The sequence below is a fragment of the Epargyreus clarus genome, unplaced genomic scaffold, assembly GCF_041222505.1.
Source record: "Epargyreus clarus isolate Ecla_fem2 unplaced genomic scaffold, WU_Ecla_fem_2.2 ptg000035l, whole genome shotgun sequence".
Classification (NCBI taxonomy): domain Eukaryota; kingdom Metazoa; phylum Arthropoda; class Insecta; order Lepidoptera; family Hesperiidae; genus Epargyreus; species Epargyreus clarus.
Window position 1 is genome coordinate 3,010,200 of NW_027332240.1, and position 20,524 is coordinate 3,030,723.

General features: G+C 33.6%; 2 protein-coding genes across 2 annotated transcripts in view; both read right to left on the reverse strand.

The window, feature by feature from the left end:
- Positions 1 to 20,524, reverse strand: part of LOC140756523 (NACHT domain- and WD repeat-containing protein 1) — a 62,006-nt gene that overhangs the window by 41,207 nt on the left and 275 nt on the right. The window lies entirely within an intron of this gene.
- Positions 621 to 20,287, reverse strand: LOC140756691 (uncharacterized). Its single transcript, XM_073092247.1, has 2 exons — positions 20,283 to 20,287; positions 621 to 1,485 (listed from the first exon to the last, which is right to left on the reverse strand). The coding sequence occupies exons 1-2, from the start codon at positions 20,285 to 20,287 to the stop codon at positions 699 to 701; spliced, it is 792 nt and encodes a 263-aa protein (XP_072948348.1). The 3' UTR covers positions 621 to 698.

Here is a 20,524-nt window from a genome sequence, read left to right on the forward strand (position 1 = left end):
CAGAGCAAGCGGGCTAATCCTCAAAGACTCGGAGCGGAAAGTTGAATAAGGCCCGGTGTCTAGGCTAGGTGTGTCTAAGGCTAGGTGTATCTTGAAGAAGTTGACTAATTTTACAAGCTTTTACAAATTTATTTTTAACTACGAGTAGGTTGTATTGACGTAGATTATATAAAGCCTTGTGTGGGATTTGATCAACTTGTACACATTTTTAGACCCACAAGGCTTAGAGGCACGAGGCGTGCCGCCCTTTTCAGCATATTGGTTATGGTTAAGCCACCGGTCTTTGAACTTTATTTCCCTTTCTATTCCTGATAGTTCCCATCTAAGCTCTGACACCTACAGCGATTTGTTTACCGATTCAGTAGGGTGTATTGTGAAGGGGTGTTTGCATAACGCTCGACTGTTTTAGGCGACATCGGGTAGAGAGCTCTACCCGCGGCAATATTGCCATTGTATCGCTGTATAAAGCCTTGTGTAACCGTGCTATTATTGCTGTTATTGTTAATTATTGTTTTATGGCCTGCAATGACATTAAAGCTTTTTTAACGCAAGTCTAAATTCAGAGGTTTCCGAAATCGATACCAGGCGGATATTAAATTATTTCTAGGTTTTTATAATAATAATAATAATAATGTAAATGTTTATTTAAAGTAACAAAGACTTATTTATTTAATTACAATTATTTTTTTTTTGGTACATTACAATTTTATATGTAGGAAACTGCAATGGGAAATAAATCTACAGTCTACTCTATTGCTTATCATCTTCAGGATGCTGTTGGTGCTATCCCGGACACGGTACATCAGGGAGCTGCATCTTTTTCTCATTATAGTGTAAAAACAGTTTACATGAGCTTCTGCAAACATCCCTGATGCACTACAGTACCTTGGTAGTCCCATCAGCATCCTGAAACCATTATTATATTGAACTCTAAGAGCATTGTAAGTTTTTTGGGTGTAATTGGTCCAAAGGCTGCTGGTATAAAAAGACGTGGAATAAGCGTTAAATAATGTAATTTTAACTTTAGGCGTGCAGCGAGCAAACCTTCGAACTAACATGTTGACCCTCACTGACAATGCTCTTCTTTCCCTTTCAATGTCTTGATCGTCTTTAAGGTCAGTGGTAACTATATGCCCTAAATATTTGAATTGGTTAACTAGTTTTAAAGGTGTCCCATTTAATTTAATTACAGGTACATTATTCGGATATTTACCGCTGGCCCCAAAAACCATGATTTCACTTTTTTTAGCATTATACATTAATCCATGAACTTTTGCATAATTCTCACAAATATTTAAAAGTTTTCTCAAACCACATATTGATGCACTCAGCAATACCATGTCGTCAGCATAACTTATATTGTTTACTGGGACACCATCAATATGACAACCAACATGACTCTTGCTGAGCTCAACAATAAGCGCATTTACGTACAGATTGAAAAGTGTAGGTGACGTCAGGCCACCCTTTTTGGGTATGTACCACCTAGCGTGGAGGAAAAGTCGATAAAAAAAAATTAATTTGATGTCGCTCCCACGGTACTTAACTAACTTTTAACTTTTAAAGGTTTCCCCCTCTTCGATGAAAAAGTGACAGTGACAGCTGTAGGACGCCATTATAACAGTTCTATCTTTTTTGTAGTACTTTAATTAGGGATACTTCGATCGTAAATCGAGGTCCATGGTAGAATTACTGTACAAAGTATAGAGAGACAGATAATACTGTAATAATAATGGAAGACGTCACAGAATTACGCTTTAGAACAATTATAATCATTATTATCTTTAATTACTGCTTGCGTGTGCAATTTAATACGAACAGTTAACCTTTATCGCTTTAACTAATTAAAGAATCAACTGAGAAATTTTAATTTTATATTTAATAATGAATTAATAAATGTTTTAAAACTGTGTCAACATAATTGAAGAGGCATTTTTAAATTAAATAACTCTGCTCGCAGTCGATAGTTGTGATAAAAATTAAAAATAGACGTAGAATAATCGATACTAATATCGATCTACCTGAGGTCGGCCAAAGATGCGCCGCTACCCCTGAGGACTAAGCTGGAACGCCTCGGAAAAGTCTGTCTCCCTTACCACACCCTTCAAACCGGAACACAGCAGCGCCTAACACCGCTGTTATTAGGTAGAAATAGGTGTGGCGGTGGTGCCGCCGGAGTCGACCCACAAAATGTTCTACCACCTCAAAAACTATCTCTGTTTCTATACTAACTAAACACACACTACAGGTTTAATGTAATTTGTAATAGACAAGACAACGTATGACGTAGCAGCGTGCGTCACACCACAAGTGGGTCACGACACGAACACATTAAATGGAATGATTGCGTTGCTTGGGTACTACATATTTTTTAAATAATGTAGGTTAAAAAATATTTTTACAAGCCATCTTTCTGCGTGAAATATGGGTAACTAATAACTATAGATTTTTAAAAACATTTTTTTATATTTTATAATATAGGAGTAGCAGACGAGCATGCAGTCCACCTGATGGTAAGTAGCTACTGCCGCCCATGGACATCTGTAATCGACCCCAGATAGGATTAGATATTCCTACCTGAGATCGGCCACAGATGCGCCGCTACCCCTGAGGACTAAGCTGGAATGTCTCGGAAAAATACGTCTCCCTTACCACACCCTTCAAAACGGAACACAGCAGCGCCTAACACTGCTATTAGGTAGAAATAGGTGTGGCGGTGGTGCCTCCGAAGTCGAACCACAAAGGGTTCTACCACCTTCATACCTACTAAAATGACTGCTTAAAGATATAGTCTATGTTACTCCCACAATTTTAAGGAATTTAATGACACCTCATGACGCCTTTAATTTTTCTGCACATCCCTAAGGTTGAGTGGGAGAAACATAGATTAGTAAAGATACTTCGCCGCCTTGAAATTGAATGAAGCCAGAAATGGCTTATTATCGTAAGTTCTTTTTTTGAATTCTTGACAAATAAAAACATTTTTAGAGAAAAATTACGAATAAATAACTAATACTGCGTAATTTACATGAATTTACATAATAAATAAATAATTATTTCAAATATTTTAGGGATATTTTAGCACGGAGACGTGGCAAAACTTTTTTACGCAAGTATTTCAATTCTCAAAACTGGGTACATTTTCTAATTAGGAGTGAGTAATCTTTATTAATCTATGGGGAGAAAATGCTATTTAACATTAAGTACGCCTTTTGTACCACATTGTTTTTAACATGGTCAATAAAGAGTAAATAAATAAATCGTAAAATTCGTTAGGTCGTTTAGGCTAGAGGGCGTGCCTTAGAATGAAACACAACAAACATGTGATCAAAAAAACATTACCCTCCTCGGTAAAGCGAAATCTGTGACGCTATTTTTTTCTAACACTTTGGTATCTGGTTCATTGCAGTTGGCTGATATAGCTACATGCCATCAGGTGGACTGCATGCTCATTTCAACAACAACCCATTACTGTCCCGCTGGGCACGGGTCTCCTCTCATAATGACTAATCTCATAATGATTAGGCCATAGTCCGTGCTGCCCAAGTGCGTATTGGTAGACTTCACATACCTTTGAGATTTTTTTTATAAATCTCTCAGGTATGCAAGTTTCCTCGCGATGTTTTCCTTCACCGTTTAGCAAGTGATAATTAATTTGTAATACGCACATAACTTTGAGGAATCAGAGGTGCGTGCCTGGGATTTGGACCTCGGACCCCTCGATCGAGAGGTCGAGTTTCTTAACCATTAGGCTATAACTGCATGCTCATTTGCAAATCATCGTCAACCTATTACTGTCCTACTGCTAGGCAAGGGTAGCCTCGGAATGAGAAGGATTAAGCCATAGTCCCCTGTGCTGGCCCAGTGCGTATTGGTAGACATCACATACCTTTGAGAACTTTTAAAGATCTCTCAAGTATACAGATATCCTCACGATGTGTTTCTTCACCGATAAAGCCACTGATAATTAATTCGTAATATGCACATCATTTAAAAATCCAATGTGCCTGATTCGTACCTTGAACCGCTCGATCGTGAGACCGTGTTTCTATCACTACTGTATATCATAAAATACCTATTTTATACTAATAACAGGCTTGGATGATTTATCTAAAACTTACTAGTATGAAGACACCATTTTCATGTCATAGTGTGACGCGGCCTACGTCATGCATTGTCTACACGATGTGTATGTAATGGTTATTTTAATTTACAACAATCTATTATCATTTAAACAATGTTGTTAGATCATATGCGTCATACAATGCAATACGAGTTGTATTAGTACTTCCAGATTTACTACGCTACTAATTCAAATGTACGAGTAGTAAAACTCTTTGTATTCGGCGTATGGTCGGCCCAGATGCACCGCTCCATGAGGACAAAGCTGGAATGCCTCGAAAAAGTAAATCTCTTTTACCGCATCCTTCAAACCAGTACCCTTAGTAGCCGTTTTTGCGTTTTTACAAAAAATACTGTTTTTGTATTTGTTTACGTACTTGCTCATACATGTCCAATCAGCGCCCCTAGCAGACTGTATTAGAACTGATTGGAAATGTATGGGAAATACGTAAACAAATATAACCAGTTATTTTTATAAATATGTAAAAACTCATACTAATTCTCATACTCATTATGCAGAAATAGGTATTGCGGTGGTTCCGCTGGAGGCAAACCGCAGAGGATTCTGACACAGTCATGTCAATGTTGAAGTTCTTGTTTTCGCTGGTTATAGGGGGCAGCAATTAGAGATTTGTATTGGAGCGTTATCGTATTTGGTCTCACATCTCTGAATTGAGGTATCGAATTGTAGAAGTCGGTGGGGGCGGCAAAATTTGAATAGCCTACTGAAGATAAATTTGTAAATTCGATGCTACTCAATTCTACTCATTACTAACCGCCTGATGCGTACAGGTCAGAAACTTTTTTAGCATTTACCCACCTTATTAGTAACAATTGGAATTATGTAAATCTGTGTTAAATAATAAGAGTTGTTTTTAATACTACTTAATTACGAGAAAATGTCTTGCTACTAAATATAATAAATGTGTATGCTGAACTGTACCTAAATTGTAATTTAGAATAAGTACCAAATATCTTCTCATGTAAGTGGATTTCTTGTAATTCTTAATGAGAATAAAGTTTCTTAAACCGCAAATTCGATGCTGGTCTGCATTAAAATTATGTAAAGAAGCCATGGGTGGCTTGCATAAAGGAATACCAATGAACAAATAAATAACATTTTCTTTTTATAGCATCTTAAATACGTAATATTTTATAAGTGGAAGCCTCCCAACGAATTTCAATAAGTCCCATTTCTATAAAATAAGCTCCTTGTAAATTGCAAGCTACTTAGAAACGCATCAAGGGTACTTTCAGTTCCTGAAGCCTACGTGGGCGCTTCGATACCTAGTTAGTGTTCGAAGAGTTTTCCTTGCAAGTTATGCTATTCTTCAAGCTGCGTTGTCTGTTCACTGGGAGTTGGTGGAACTTTATTCAATTGTTCCGTTAATATTTTGCTTTTAGTAGTAGTTTTTATGCTGTTGTGTGTGTATTCGTGCGCTTGTTTATCTGCGTGCAAGAATGTGTGTTTGTGTGTGGATTTTTAGCTTGAGATAATATTGCTGTTCTGTTTTATATCAAAGAAATAAAATATTATAGAGACCACAGAGCTTACATTTTCAATATTTTCATATAATAAAATCATACTAAGACCATCTCGAATTGAGGGTTGAACATATTTCAGAACTTATAACCAAGTGGTAATAACTCGTAGATGATACTGTTCCTCCCCGTGTCCGGTCTTTTCTTATATATTGGAATGTCTTTATTAAAATATAAAATGTATAAATAAAAAGGTAAGAAAATACACACTTGGCCTAATCTATTTCGATTTCCTATGTCGTGGATGCATTGGAGTAGGTACTCAGGTAGAGGCACGCCAAACATTAAATAATAACAATAAATTAATTGTGTACCTTTATTCTCAATGCAAATAGCGTTTTTAATATAAAAAATACAAAGTGTGCGTCGCCCAAAAAAATGGCAATAATTAAGCAATAAATTATCGACTTCATCCGATTATCGAATCCATAGTTTGTCAGTTTCTTCAAAGTTATACTTATAAGCATAGATTAGTAAAGATTACTCACTCCTAACAAGAAAATGTACCCAGTTTTGAGAATTGAAATAGTTGCGTAAAAAAGTTTTCTAAAATATTAGAAATAATTATTTATTGATTATGTAAATTACGCAGTAGGTATTAGTTATTTATTCGTAAATTTTCTCTAAAAATGTTTTTATTTGTTAGGGATTCAAAAAAAGAACTTACTAATATACCGTTTGTCATAGATTAGTAAAGATACTTCGCCCTCTTGAAATTGAATGAAGCCACAAACGGCTTATTTTAGTAAGTTCTTTTTTTGAATTCTTGACAAATAAAAACATTTTTAGAGAAAAATTACGAATAAATAACTAATACTGCGTAATTTACGTATTAAATAAATAATTATTTCAAATATTTTAGGAACATTTTAGCACGGAGACGTGGCAAAACTTTTTTACGCAACTATTTCAATTCTCAAAACTGGGTACATTTTCTTGTTAGGAGTGAGTAATCTTTACTAATCTATGCCGTTTGTGGCTTCACTCAATTTCAAGGCGGCGAAGTATCTTTACTAATCTATGCTTTTAAAACGAAACCCATCAAAATCTTCCGAGTTCGTAATTGTTGTCAGTCAAAAGTTTTGAAAATTTGAGTGCCCCTTCGAATTTCCTTTAAAGTGTAAAGTATTCTATTGTAACGAAACCCCAAAGGGTTTGCTGTTTTCTCTTTTCCTTTATGAAAACGTAATTCACGTAATAGGTTATCACAGACTTTTATTTGTACTTTAACCTACTTTTCAAACTCTCTTAATTCGTCACCCATTTTTTATTGTTGTCGCTTTTTAAAATCATTTGAAGTTATACAATGTCTTTAGAAATTAAGTCCGATTGTTATGTCTAGAGTCTAGACAATAAAATGTTTCCTCTAGACTAATATTATAAAGAGGAAACATTTTATTGTTTTGTTTGGATTGAATAGGCTGCGTAACTACTGGACTGATTTGAAACATTATTTCACCATTACAATTCTAATTCATCCCTGATGAAGATAGGGGATAGAATATATTCAAAAATTTAAGGGGTAGCCCAACGTATGAAAAAAATACCAAAAAAATATATGGAAGCAAACTATGACAATTTGTATGTTTTTTTTTCTGGTTGTAAATACAGGGTAATTACATAAAACCATAGACAAACTAAAAGGAACCATAGAGTTTTAATGCACTATCTATGTTTATGAACGTTGTATAAGCTCAACATTATTGCAACTTGATTTAGCGTGAGACATAACGAGTGATCAAAGGAGGTTATATTTGCTAACAGGACATGGAAGGAGGTCGCTCCAATCAATGTTGTTTGAAATATATTCCTAGAACTGGGATAGATCTGTCCTGCATTCCACTTGATGATTGAAATGGACACCATAGATTAGTAAAGATTACTCACTCCTAACAAGAAAATGTACCCAGTTTTGAGAATTGAAATAGTTGCGTATAAAAGTTTTGCCACGTCTCCGTGCTAAAATGTCCCTAAAATATTTGAAATAATTATTTATTATGTAAGTTACGCAGTATTAGTTATTTATTCGTATTTTTTTTCTAAGAATGTTTTTATTTGTCAAGAATTCAAAAAAAGAACTTACTAATAAGCCGTTTGTCGCTTCATTCAATTTCAAGGCGGCGAAGTATCTTTAATAATCTATGACGGACACATGATAATTTCACTCTGAAAGCTTATGTAGTCATGTGGCAAAATAAATGCTGCGTAAAATTATCGTCCGCGCCAAACTACTAGTCCGCTCTGAAGTTGTTGCGGGCAGGTGTAGTCATACAATTTGCTATGGCGACGCGACTCATTTCTATATTCAAAGTGGACTAGCAGTTTGGCGCGGACTATATTTACTTAACTTTTATTGATATATATATATATATATATATACACACACACATATATATATATATATATATATATATATATATGTGTGTGTGTGTATGTGTGTGTCCGTATATATGTACACTTAAGTATTGCTTTATCTCATTGACATTATTACATTATATTATTAAAAACAAATTCAAGAAAAAATATTTCACTTATCTCTCAAAACCGACTATCAATATATATATATATATATATAAATAACCACTTATTTATAATTTGTATAAATAGATATTGTAATCCTAAATGGCAGTATTCCTGTGTATTTAACTCTCTCTTGTATTATGCATGAACGAGGCCCATAAACAAACGCAGCCATATTGAATTACGTATTAATTAAATAAGTTGCATCTAAAAATATTTCTATACATCTCCATTCATATCCTAATTATTTATATGAATTAGATGCTATTGTTGCCACAACAAATTAATTAAGACTTAGAAACACAGTTGGCATGACAAGTGCGTCTAATTTTATTACTCCCAAGATATATTGAGCCACAACAATATATATGAATGAATGTTTTAATAATCTTCATAAACATTGTTCTTAATAAATATATCCATCAGCGGTCTTCTTTGAAGTCTACAGAGGAACCTATGTTAATCTATACTTATCTATATAGGCAGGCCCAAATAGGCCTCCCCGAAATCGTGGGATACAGAAGTTGCCACTTGTCACGTAATGAAGCATTAAATCAATAATATACAGGATTTTGCGATATCCAATTCGTAGATTAAATCCCCTAGTCGTCTTGCAATATCGACCTGAAGACTGCTATTCGACTACAATTGATCTATTTTTGTAATAAGTAGGTAAATAAAACGCAGTGTGAATAAGCTCTCATACTAATAAATAAAACTCAAATCATGTTGTTTTTGTCTATGTCTATTTTTAGAGACTATTTGTACTTTGAAGTAGTTTCTTAGAAAGGATTTTTTTCTTCGACAACTGAAATTAGTCAAACTATGACAATTTGTATGTTTTATTTCTGGTTGTAAATACAGGGTAAATTACATAGACAAACTAAAAGGAACCATAGAGTTTTAATGCACTATGTATGTTTATGAACGTCGTATAAGCTCAACATTATTGCAACTTGATTTAGCGTGAGACATAACGAGTGATCAAAGGAGGTTATATTTGCTAACAGGACATGGAAGGAGGTCGCTCCAATCAATGTTGTTTGATATATATTCCTAGAACTGGGATAGATCTGTCCTGCATTACACTTGATGATTGAAACGGACACCATAGATTAGTAAAGATTACTAGTTTTGAGAATTGAAATAGTTGCGTAAAAAAGTTTTGCCACGTCTCCGTGCTAAAATGTCCCTAAAATATTTGAAATAATTATTTAATGTAAGTTACGCAGTATTAGTTATTTATTCGTATTTTTTTCTAAAAATGTTTTTATTTGTTAAGAATTCAAAAAAAGAACGTACTAATAAGCCGTTTGTCGCTTCATTCAATTTCAAAGCGGCGAAGTATCTTTACTAATCTATGACGGACACATGATAATTCCACTCTGGAAGCTTATGTAGTCATGTGGCAAAATAAATGCTGCGTAAAATTATCGTCCGCGCCAAACTACTAGTCTTCTCTGAAGTTGTTGCGGGCAGGTGTAGTCATACAATTTGCTATGGCGACGCGACTCATTTCTATATTCAAAGTGGACTAGCAGTTTGGCGCGCACTATATTGACTTAACTTTTATTGATATATATATATATATATATATATATATATATATATATATATATATATATATATATGTGTGTGTGTGTGTATGTGTGTGTCCGTATATATGTACACTTAAGTATTGCTTTATCTCATTGACATTATTACATTATATTATTAAAAACAAATTCAAGAAAAAATATTTCACTTATCTCTCAAAACCGACTATCAATATATATATATATATAAATAACCACTTATTTATAATTTGTATAAATAGATATTGTAATCCTAAATGGCAGTATTCCTGTGTATTTAACTCTCTCTTGTATTATGCATGAACGAGGCCCATAAACAAACGCAGCCATATTGAATTACGTATTAATTAAATAAGTTGCATCTAAAAATATTTCTATACATCTCCATTCATATCCTAATTATTTATATGAATTAGATGCTATTGTTGCCACAACAAATTAATTAAGACTTAGAAACACAGTTGGCATGACAAGTGCGTCTAATTTTATTACTCCCAAGATATATTGAGCCACAACAATATATATGAATGAATGTTTTAATAATCTTCATAAACATTGTTCTTAATAAATATATCCATCAGCGGTCTTCTTTGAAGTCTACAGAGGAACCTATGTTAATCTATACTTATCTATATAGGCAGGCCCAAATAGGCCTCCCCGAAATCGTGGGATACAGAAGTTGCCACTTGTCACGTAATGAAGCATTAAATCAATAATATACAGGATTTTGCGATATCCAATTCGTAGATTAAATCCCCTAGTCTTGCAATATCGACCTGAAGACTGCTATTCGACTACAATTGATCTATTTTTGTAATAAGTAGGTAAATAAAACGCAGTGTGAATAAGCTCTCATACTAATAAATAAAACTCAAATCATGTTGTTTTTGTCTATGTCTATTTTTAGAGACTATTTGTACTTTGAAGTAGTTTCTTAGAAAGGATTTTTTTGTAGGAAGTAATATTCTATATCTTTACTTTACTTTGTATATTTTTATGAAACACAGTGATAGATTTTTATCAAAATACTTACTATCATAAGAATAAATTTTGTAAGGATTAAAAAAATAAACTAATTGTTTAATTGTTTTTTTAATTGTATTGTTGTTCCTCTTTTGCTTTTCTCTTCTATGCTCTGAATAAATAAAAAGAAAACTATTTCCCGCCAACTGAAATTAGTCAACTTTTCTTCAAAATTGGCACAGATAAAAATGCAGACGAGAATTTCAAAGTGCACTATTAAAAAAGTTATGCCCCATTTACCAGTATTTATGTTTACTACTTTTTTGTCTTTGTTTAGTGCCCATTTGTAACATATAATGTCATTTTCAACCACATCAAAAAGTCTAAAATAAAATGTTAGCAATGTGGCGTAGACACGACACTAGGATTTACTTTTCAAGGTGTCTAATCTAGTTGATATAGATAAAAAAGATTTCCCGCCAACAGATTTGTCAACATTTTTTTGAGAATTGGCACAGACAAATGCTTTTATGCAGCCAGAAAATTTCTAAATAGTTTCAAATTATTCACCGCTTGAAAAAAGTGCTACCTATACATATATCTAGTATGTCTTATGTCGACATTTACATCGAACTCAGCATGCAAAACATCTAGGGGTCTACCACCATATTTTAAAAACCATCATAGTTCGGGAACCTTTTATTTCAATGTTGCATCAACATTATTTTGCTTCGTACCACGACCTCCTTACAACAGTAACATATTGAATGAATATGAACATATGAATAATTTCGACCGACATAATACAAAACTGCTTATTGTAATGTTATAAAAACAATCTTACTTGAACGAGGTCGTGGTACGAAATTTCAATGTATGATTAAAATAACATTGTTTTAAGAGATAACTGACCTAATCAATAAAATTCATTCACCCAGAGCTCCACGGCTGGGCTCTTTTACTAATTTCTATCAAAATAAAAAGGATTTACTTAGTATAGACTATACTACTCCCAAGTGAAAAAGGTTTCTTCACGATGTTTTTCTTCACCGTTGGGGCTAGTGATAAAATTTGTAATCGGGAAGTACCACTTGAAACGAGGTATTTTATATGTCGTTCATAAACGAATATTTTCACATCATCACAATATTTCATGGTACTCCAACATAAAGTGTTTATTATTTCTTGTGAGCCCATTAATCCATTTGGACCAAATACTGGCCATATGATATAAATTTAGTCGATATTATTGCGCTTATAAATTTTAACTCAATTTAAATATAGAGGCAATAAAAACTAACGATGCTTACTGCAGTTCTGTAATTATCGTTTCAAAGTTTATTTTATAATTTTCTCGCGTCTGATATTTGCAATGATATAGGTATAATGTAGCTGTATATCTATTGTGCCTTTGTTACCTTTGGTGTCATTCAAGAATTACGTGAATTAAGATGAAGGTGGTAGAATCCTCCGGCGGCACCATCGCCACAGCAATTTCTGCCTAATAACGGCAGTGTTAAGCGCTGCTGTTTTTTTTTTATAATATAGGAGTAGCAGACGAGCATGCAGTCCACCTGATGGTAAGTGGCTACTGCCGCCCATGGACATCTGTAATCAACCCCAGATAGGATTAGATATTTCTACCTGAGGTCGGCCGCAGATGCGCCGCTACCCCTGAGGACTAAGCTGGAACGCCTCGGAAGTCTCTCCCTTACCAGACCCTTCAAACCGGAACACAGCAGCGCCTAACACTGCTGTTATTAGGTAGAAATAGGTGTGGCGGTGGTGCTGCCGGAGTCGAACCACCCTCTGGTTGACCCGTTACCCTGAGGACTACCTCACGGTAGTGGCGCAATTTCCTCCTTCAATTTCCTCCTTCAGGTAGGAACTGTGGCCTACTTCAGGTAAGAATTAATCTTATCTGAGCTTATCATGCTCGTCTGCAACTCCTGAATAAAAATTACAAACTGTGCGTATACAGGGTGAATTTTTCAAACGGGCTTTCAGGGCCAAATCCGAAACTATAAGGTTTAGCGAAAAATGCTGAAAGGAGTTACGAGCCGGTTTTTGATAAAAACTAAAATTGCATTATTACTTTTTTAAAATATCTTTTTCCCTAGCCGGGAATCGAACGAGTTCATTTTGAAAAAAAAAAAAAATACTCCCTCCAAAATATTATTCCTCTATCCAATAGGGTTGCTTATAAGGATCAAATTCTGGAAGGAAAGCCTCAATTTTAAGAAAATACATATTTTTCCATATTCATTTGGCAGTTAAGTTCCCGCCATTCATTAAGTTATAAATTTCGCATATCAACAAATTTTTGTGGACTAATTTTCAAATCATTCGAAAGCGAAAGTTTAGTTCTCCAAGAACTTTTTTTATGTTCTCTTTTTTATTTTTATGTTCAACTTAGTTAAAGTTATTTTTACGACCATAGATAGATTTTCAACTTGCTATGCGCGCAACTTCGTTTAGTACAGATGTAAAGTTGACAATTTGCGAGAATGACTTTTTCGAGTCAAAACCGAGTGATTACTAAATAAAGAGATATAGAAAATCATATTTAACGTTGAAACGAAGTTGTAAACAACAAACAATAAGAATTAAACAATTACTAATTAATCAGTTACCTGTTTTTATTAAAAAATAAATCCTAAAAACGGCGGGAACTTAGTTGTCAACCTATTACTTTCTCGTACTAAGCCATATGTCATGTACGAGTATAATCCTTAAGGCTTAGTATGCCAATGTATGAAAAAATATGTTTTTCTTTAAAAAAAAATCACTTTCCTTTAATTTGTCACACAACATTACTTTCCAGAATTTGTCCCTTATAAGTGACACTATCACATAGTGAAATAATATATTTTTTCAAAATGAACTCGTTCGATTCACGACTAGCGAAAAAGATATTTTAAAAAACTAATGATGCAGTTTTAGTTTTTATCAAAATCGGCCTCGTAACTCCTTTCAGCATTTTTCGCTTATCCTTATAGTTTCGGATTTAGCCCTGAAGGCCTATTTGAAAAATTCACCCTGTATATAATTTGAATTTTGTAAATTATTTTTTAACCTAACTACCTATATATCTGCGCCTGTAAACAAATCTTAGTCTAATTAATAAATTGTATAAGCTTAAAGTCGCACATGAGTCAAAAACGGTTTATCGGATCGTTTTCCAGTCGTAATCATAAGAGTTTTATGACAAAAATAGGTGTCATTTCCCTCCCTTTCCCCAAGGGAACTTAAAATGACAGTAACTTTTAAACAAATTAATTGATGCACTCCATTAAAAACTGAGTATACTACGTATCGTTTAATAGATGCTTTTAAACATAACAGGTCACATACTCGTATTCATTAGTGTAATTGATCACCGCTAGGGCGATAACACTCGGGCGACTATTTATTGCGAATTTGCGAGATGTAACCGTCGCATGATTGATATGTGTAAATAAAACTTACAGCCTCACATAGGATTCATTGTGACATGGTTATTATGAATACACAAGTGAAGTGTTCACAAATTCTTTTATTTGAAGTAATTTGTTTTAACAAACCAAGTTAATGTAAAGAAAACAGTTAGGTACATTTCGTTTAGACGTATTATAATAACATAAATATAGTTCAAAAAACTGAAAAACACGCTTTTATGATAAAATCAACTAAAAAGTAGAAAATAATTTTCAATCTAGGAATCAATTTAGGAACAGTAAATAGTATAATTGTGAAAAAAGCGTAGGGTGCTTCATATTATACTATTTACTGTCGAAATCGGGTTCAAAGATTCCGTTACTCTGTTACGTACATAGTTACATACATACATACATACATACAACCCAAGCTTATAAAAGCATGTTAATAATACGTGGAATTTGCGCCAATGTAATGTTAAAATAACATGCTATATTTTCAGTGTAATTTTGCTTAGACCAAAAACCATGTATAGTATTAAGTCCGCTGCGTTGCAGGTACGCCATTTTGAATTGCAGAACCTCACTAAAATACTTTTTTGTAAGACACATAATATTTTGAAGATTCGTCTGTTATCACCCTTATTATCGTTAATTATTCAACAATGAACCACCGCGTTAATTATTCAAAGAGTTAACAAATTCATCCACGGCAGTTTGTTTTGTATACCTACTTTTTATAAAAAAAGTATTTCATTTTTCATTTTGCGTGTGTTGTTTTTCATTTTTATTTTTATTTGACATTTTATTGTTATTGACATTTTATCTTATTACAGTTTGAATAATATTGGAAATTAGTATCTAATTAGTATCAATTTAATAATTTGAATTTATAAAATGCGACTTAAAATTATATTTGTACGCCATTTATGGCAGAATGAGCGAAAATTGTTGACTATAACACCAATGTATACACCTTATTCTACAAATAAAGATTTTTGTATTTGTATTTGTTTCGTTTTGGAAATTTCAAAAACCAAGTTGATATTTGCTAAGAAATAAAATCAGTTACTTATACAAAAAACCTTATTAATTATCAATCTATTTTTAACTCACTCCTGAATATAGAACTTCTTTCAGAATAAGAAGGGTTTCAGTTTAGAAAGGAAAGTTTGAGAATGGGTTCACTTTTTAAATAAGGGATAATTAAATTCTAATAATTATGTATGTTTATGAAAATTATAGAATAAAATCATGAAATAATATTATTGAATTGCAAGACGCTATCCTTATTTAGTTCATAGGAAAAGTTTTCTATTTTTTCTTCGGTTCATTGACTTCAGAAAGGTCACGCACATCCATAAAGAAAGTCTTGGATACTGACTAAAACCTACACTAATCATCACCAAACGAAACCTTACTTACGTAGTAACTATTTATTAATCTGTGACCTTACATTCTTTACAATAAAAAAGTTCTAAAATGTGACTACCAATTCTCATTAAGCCATTGTATTGGACTATAGTCTAGGCACCTCACTCTGTAGTCTATTTCCCGTAATGGGACAGTAATAGGTTTTTAAGAAAATCAGAATCATACTTCTGATTTTCCTAAAAGTGCTTTAAACCTCTGCTCTTCTGAGAAAATCCCACCCTAAGGTTATCACTACATTTATTTCTTAATGTCACATAATTTTTCTTGCTTTTCGACATTCTTGGCAACTTCCAAGAAATACTCTATACCGCCTAAGCCTTTTTATTTGACATCCCTAAATTTGGCAAACGTAGCTTCAATTTGGTACTGTGTACTTTTCATTACTCGCGCAGTATGCCGTCTTTCGAGGGCATAGCATATTTACCACGATGTGAATATTACGAATTTAAGTGGTACAGAATGAAAAAATTCTTCTAGACGTTAAAGCAATTTTAGCCCGTGGAGCAGAGCCCGGTTTTGAAGATGTGATGACAAAAGGATGGGCATTTATTATTTCGTAGTAATAAGGCCTTAAGCTAAGAGACATATCAAGGTATGGTACTTGATTATTTCATGAAGGCTGAATAGTTTATGAATATCGCAAACTTCGCGTCGACCGCGCCTTGTTTCCTACCTCTGGGAACAGCGGGTTACAAAAGAAGGTAGGAAGAAAAACTTGGCCAAACGCCGCCATTCAGATTAACATTATTGATTATAAGTTATAACTTTTTTTACAACATAGAAGTAGCAGACGAGCATGCAATCCACCTGATGATAAGTGGCTACTGGCACCCACGGACATCTGTAAACAACCCCAAATAGGATTAGATTCCTAACCGAGGTCGACCACAGACGTGCCGCTAACCTGAAGACTAATCTGGAACACCTCGGAAAAGTATGTATTCCTTACATCCTTCAAACCAGAACCCAGTAACGCTTAACACTGCGGTTATGAAGCAGAAATAGGTGTGGCGGTGGTGCCGCCGGAGTTGAACCACAAAGGTAAGAAAGCCTATAGCTGGCCAAATACTAATAATACGGAATTTAATGATTGTGTACCCTACTATTGTGTTTCCACCATCAAGCTGGTGCTTTTACCGCTAACACGGAAAGCGTTTCAGCGAAAACAATACAGGAACTTAATGCTAATGTAGCACAGTCATTATTCAGAGGGAACGTTCTAACATTTATTATTATAATATTTACTTAATGGGTAGTTAGATATGTAAGACAATCAAGAAGCAATGAGCATGGAGTCCAGGTAAGAGGAGGAAAAAAGTCCTACTTGAGGTCCATAGATACGTTGATGCTCAATCATATTTTCGATAAAACTCATTAAATTACCGGCCTTCACACAATTTTTTCCAAAGACAATAACAACAATATAATATTCTCAGAAAAAGTGGGTTCAAAGTATAAATATATATTTATGAGACCTTTATGAGGCATAGTTTCTAGAAAATAGAACAAAAATAATGTATTTTTTTGTTTTACAAGGTTCTTCATATAAGGTCATAGGTGGGGTTTATATACATTAAACGATACATATTATAGCAAGGTTACTTTTGCAACAAAGGTTCTAATGAGCCCATTTTGAGAAAGTCAAATTTTAATGAAAATGGGGCCAAGTGTGGTACCTAGGTGAACTACAAGATAATGGGGTCACTTTGATCTAAAACAAACTAAATATTGTTTATCTTTTTCTTAAAGAAAATATGAAAGAAAGAATTAAGGATAATATTCGATTTTTGATATTTTACAAAATTTGAATAGATCGAATATTAATAATGGACGATTCTGTGCTTATAGCTCAAACTCTTATTAAATTGACACAATAAAAAGTACAATTTAACAAAATGTGTTTTATTGTCTTAATCATAGGCGTAAACAGGGGCTTTTGAAGTTATTCGTCAGGACGCTAATTCAATTGCGGTGTTTAAAATAAATTCGATATCAAGTAAATGATATATGCAAGTAGCGAGGTATCGTATCTATTTACTTCAAAGCAAATTATTATTGATTATTGAACAGGAATACACGATACACACGTACAACACTAATGCCAGTAAGGTGACAATCTAGACCAGCGTTTCTAAACGAATGGTCCGTGGACACTGCTGGTATAAAACCACACTAGGGGTGATCCAAGAAACTTAAGTGTCGACGAAATAGAACTTTTTGATGAAAAGCTTAAGAATTTGTGATGTAAACGAGAAGTAACAACTTAGTTATATAATTCTAATTTGAAACAATCTTATTCCCGACTCATCACAATCTTTTTTAAAAAATATACGACTAACAACGACAAAAATAAGTCGATACAAAGTAGTCGATCTGTTGTTAAGCAGCGATTAAAGCTTTGCATTTATTAAAGTGATAATCGATTTTTCGAAAATTGTTTGAAAAGGCGATGAAAGAATCTTTTCCTTTCCTAAACTGGATTAAAAATGTATTTATGTCAAGTCTATGTCATGACTCCGATGGTAACATAAACTATAGATAAATGGTATGCAATTGCGAATTTGTTGCTGCAACACACAAAATAAAGGCAAATTGTTGCAGAAAAACAACACAATGATATAAAAAGCCGAATCTTTACAAAATCACACAAATTTTTCTCGAAAACGACAATTTGAATTATTTTCGTTCAATGCAAATCACATTATTTCCATCCAGATGTAGGGCCAATCGTTCGAAGTGTCTCCGGAGCATTCGCACCGGCACGTGTAAAAATAATCCCGCCGAAAATAAATACTCGTTAAATACACGAGCGGGGACACTTGATTCCCGTGCGTTGGTATTACTTAATGTACTCACCATGCGAGAATGTAACGTAATTTCGTACGTGTCTCGAGTTGTAATGAGTGATTCTACGCTACGAGTACATAATGTAACTCTTAAAAAGCCTCAGGGAAATCTACGATATACATACTTTGCTAAGATTAAAAGAAATGACTCAATTGAAGACTTAGATCAAGAGTTACTAGAATAATTCCTTCATCGTTCATCTTAAAAATTAAAGAAAGCATTCTACGTAATGCTCATATACATACAGTACATTTTAAGGCAAATAATAATTTATTATTAATATTTAATAATAATATATTATTATTATTATTATGACGTAGTTTCCATTACAGACGTAAGATAGCAGAACAATGAGCTTCTAAACATTGTAACTGTATTTGATATTGTGGAAAAATACATAATTCATGTTTTAACAGTCAAGGTATGAGATTTACAGAGCGCAACTCATCATAAAACGCTGTAAATCTTTTCATGTATACAGAAGGGACTTTCTCCCGAGAGTTTGTAATTAATACAACCCTTTTTTCGTACTCTGATGTCAGTAACATGTCTTTTCATGTTTTTTTTCTTATAATATAGGAGTAGCAAATGAACACGCAGTTCACCTATTGCCGCCCATGGACATCTGTACAACCCAGGTAAGATTATATTCCTACCTGAGGTCGACACCAGAGGCGCCGCTACCCTTGAGTGCTAAGCTGAAACGCCGGGGCCTAACCACAGAGGATTCTGGAACCTTAAAAATGCTCCAGTAGTATCGCTTATATGTATATCTTTATATTCCCCAGTAGATTAGTATCTTTATGAGTATACGGAGGATCAAACAAAACTTTCTTCACCTGAACTATCATTATCTGTTGATATTTCCCGCAACCTTCAACTTTTCCAAGCGTTCCGTGGGCGTTCCAGTTCGTGATCATCATCATTAACCAGAAATAAATGTTTTATTCCATCTATTACTGTAAATAACCGTCACAAACTCGAACTTTTGATGTTGATAGTGTTGATAGTACGGGATTATTTATATTGCTTTAGGGCTTCTGGTAATTTATATTTATACCAACACCAATTGTAGACATATTCCCAAAATAGGATAAGGTTATACCTCGCTCTATTGCGTTAGATACCTTTTATTTTCGACTACTTTATTTGAAGTTTACAAATTGCATCAGAGTTTGCTATTGATTTAACACTATTAATCATATGAAATTTAACATTTCAAAAAGAAACATAAAATATATTTGCTTTAAGTTTAACTTGTATCTCAATCAAATTGCATTTTTTCCATAAAGTCAAAACGTCGTCAAGCTTATGAAATGGAGATATCTCTCCATATAAGTTTGACCAAAACAAAAAATATGACGGGGTAATTAAGAAAAAAATAGAAGTGAATTGGAGACTGATCAATAATGAGAAAGTGGTCGATATTCAGTCATAAGTTTTTGTATTAATCTCTTAACAAATGTTTATTTCATAAAAGCTAAAATTAGCAAAGATCAAATAAGTAAAGTATACTATAAAAAAAACAAGCCTTCTTCCACCACCACCTGAAATGTTAAAAGCTTTTCAATACTTGCATGCATCTAAGATTAATGTATAAGCTTCAAATTCTAATTGTTATCTCAGTAAGTCCCATTAAATTAGTCTTTCAGGAAGCATAAACCTTCCTGACAAACCCCAAATTTTAATACATAACTGGAATGCCATTTAGTCACATGATATCCGGCGTTGAATTTCTATAATATTAAAGTTTGTATAAATATGCAAATGTTTTCTTGCCGTTGCCTCGTGGAGCAAATAAAAAACTAATTGAGAATAATTAATGATCGTCTCATAGTTTTCCATTGAGCGGATCATAACTAACGTCATTGTTCTGTATTTCGTTTCCAAAATGTTTTCATTGAACGCCACCCGTGGGAATCCTTGACTAGACAACCTGTAGGCAATTGCTGTCGATGTATTGATTTATTTTGATCTCAACAGCCTCGCTTATCTCCGCTACAATAACAGCGTTACGACTCACAAATAATAAATGTGTGACGACGACGTTGTTTTCACTTAACCCATTTAGCTAAAGAAGCTATTGTGACCGAGTGCTGTGACCTT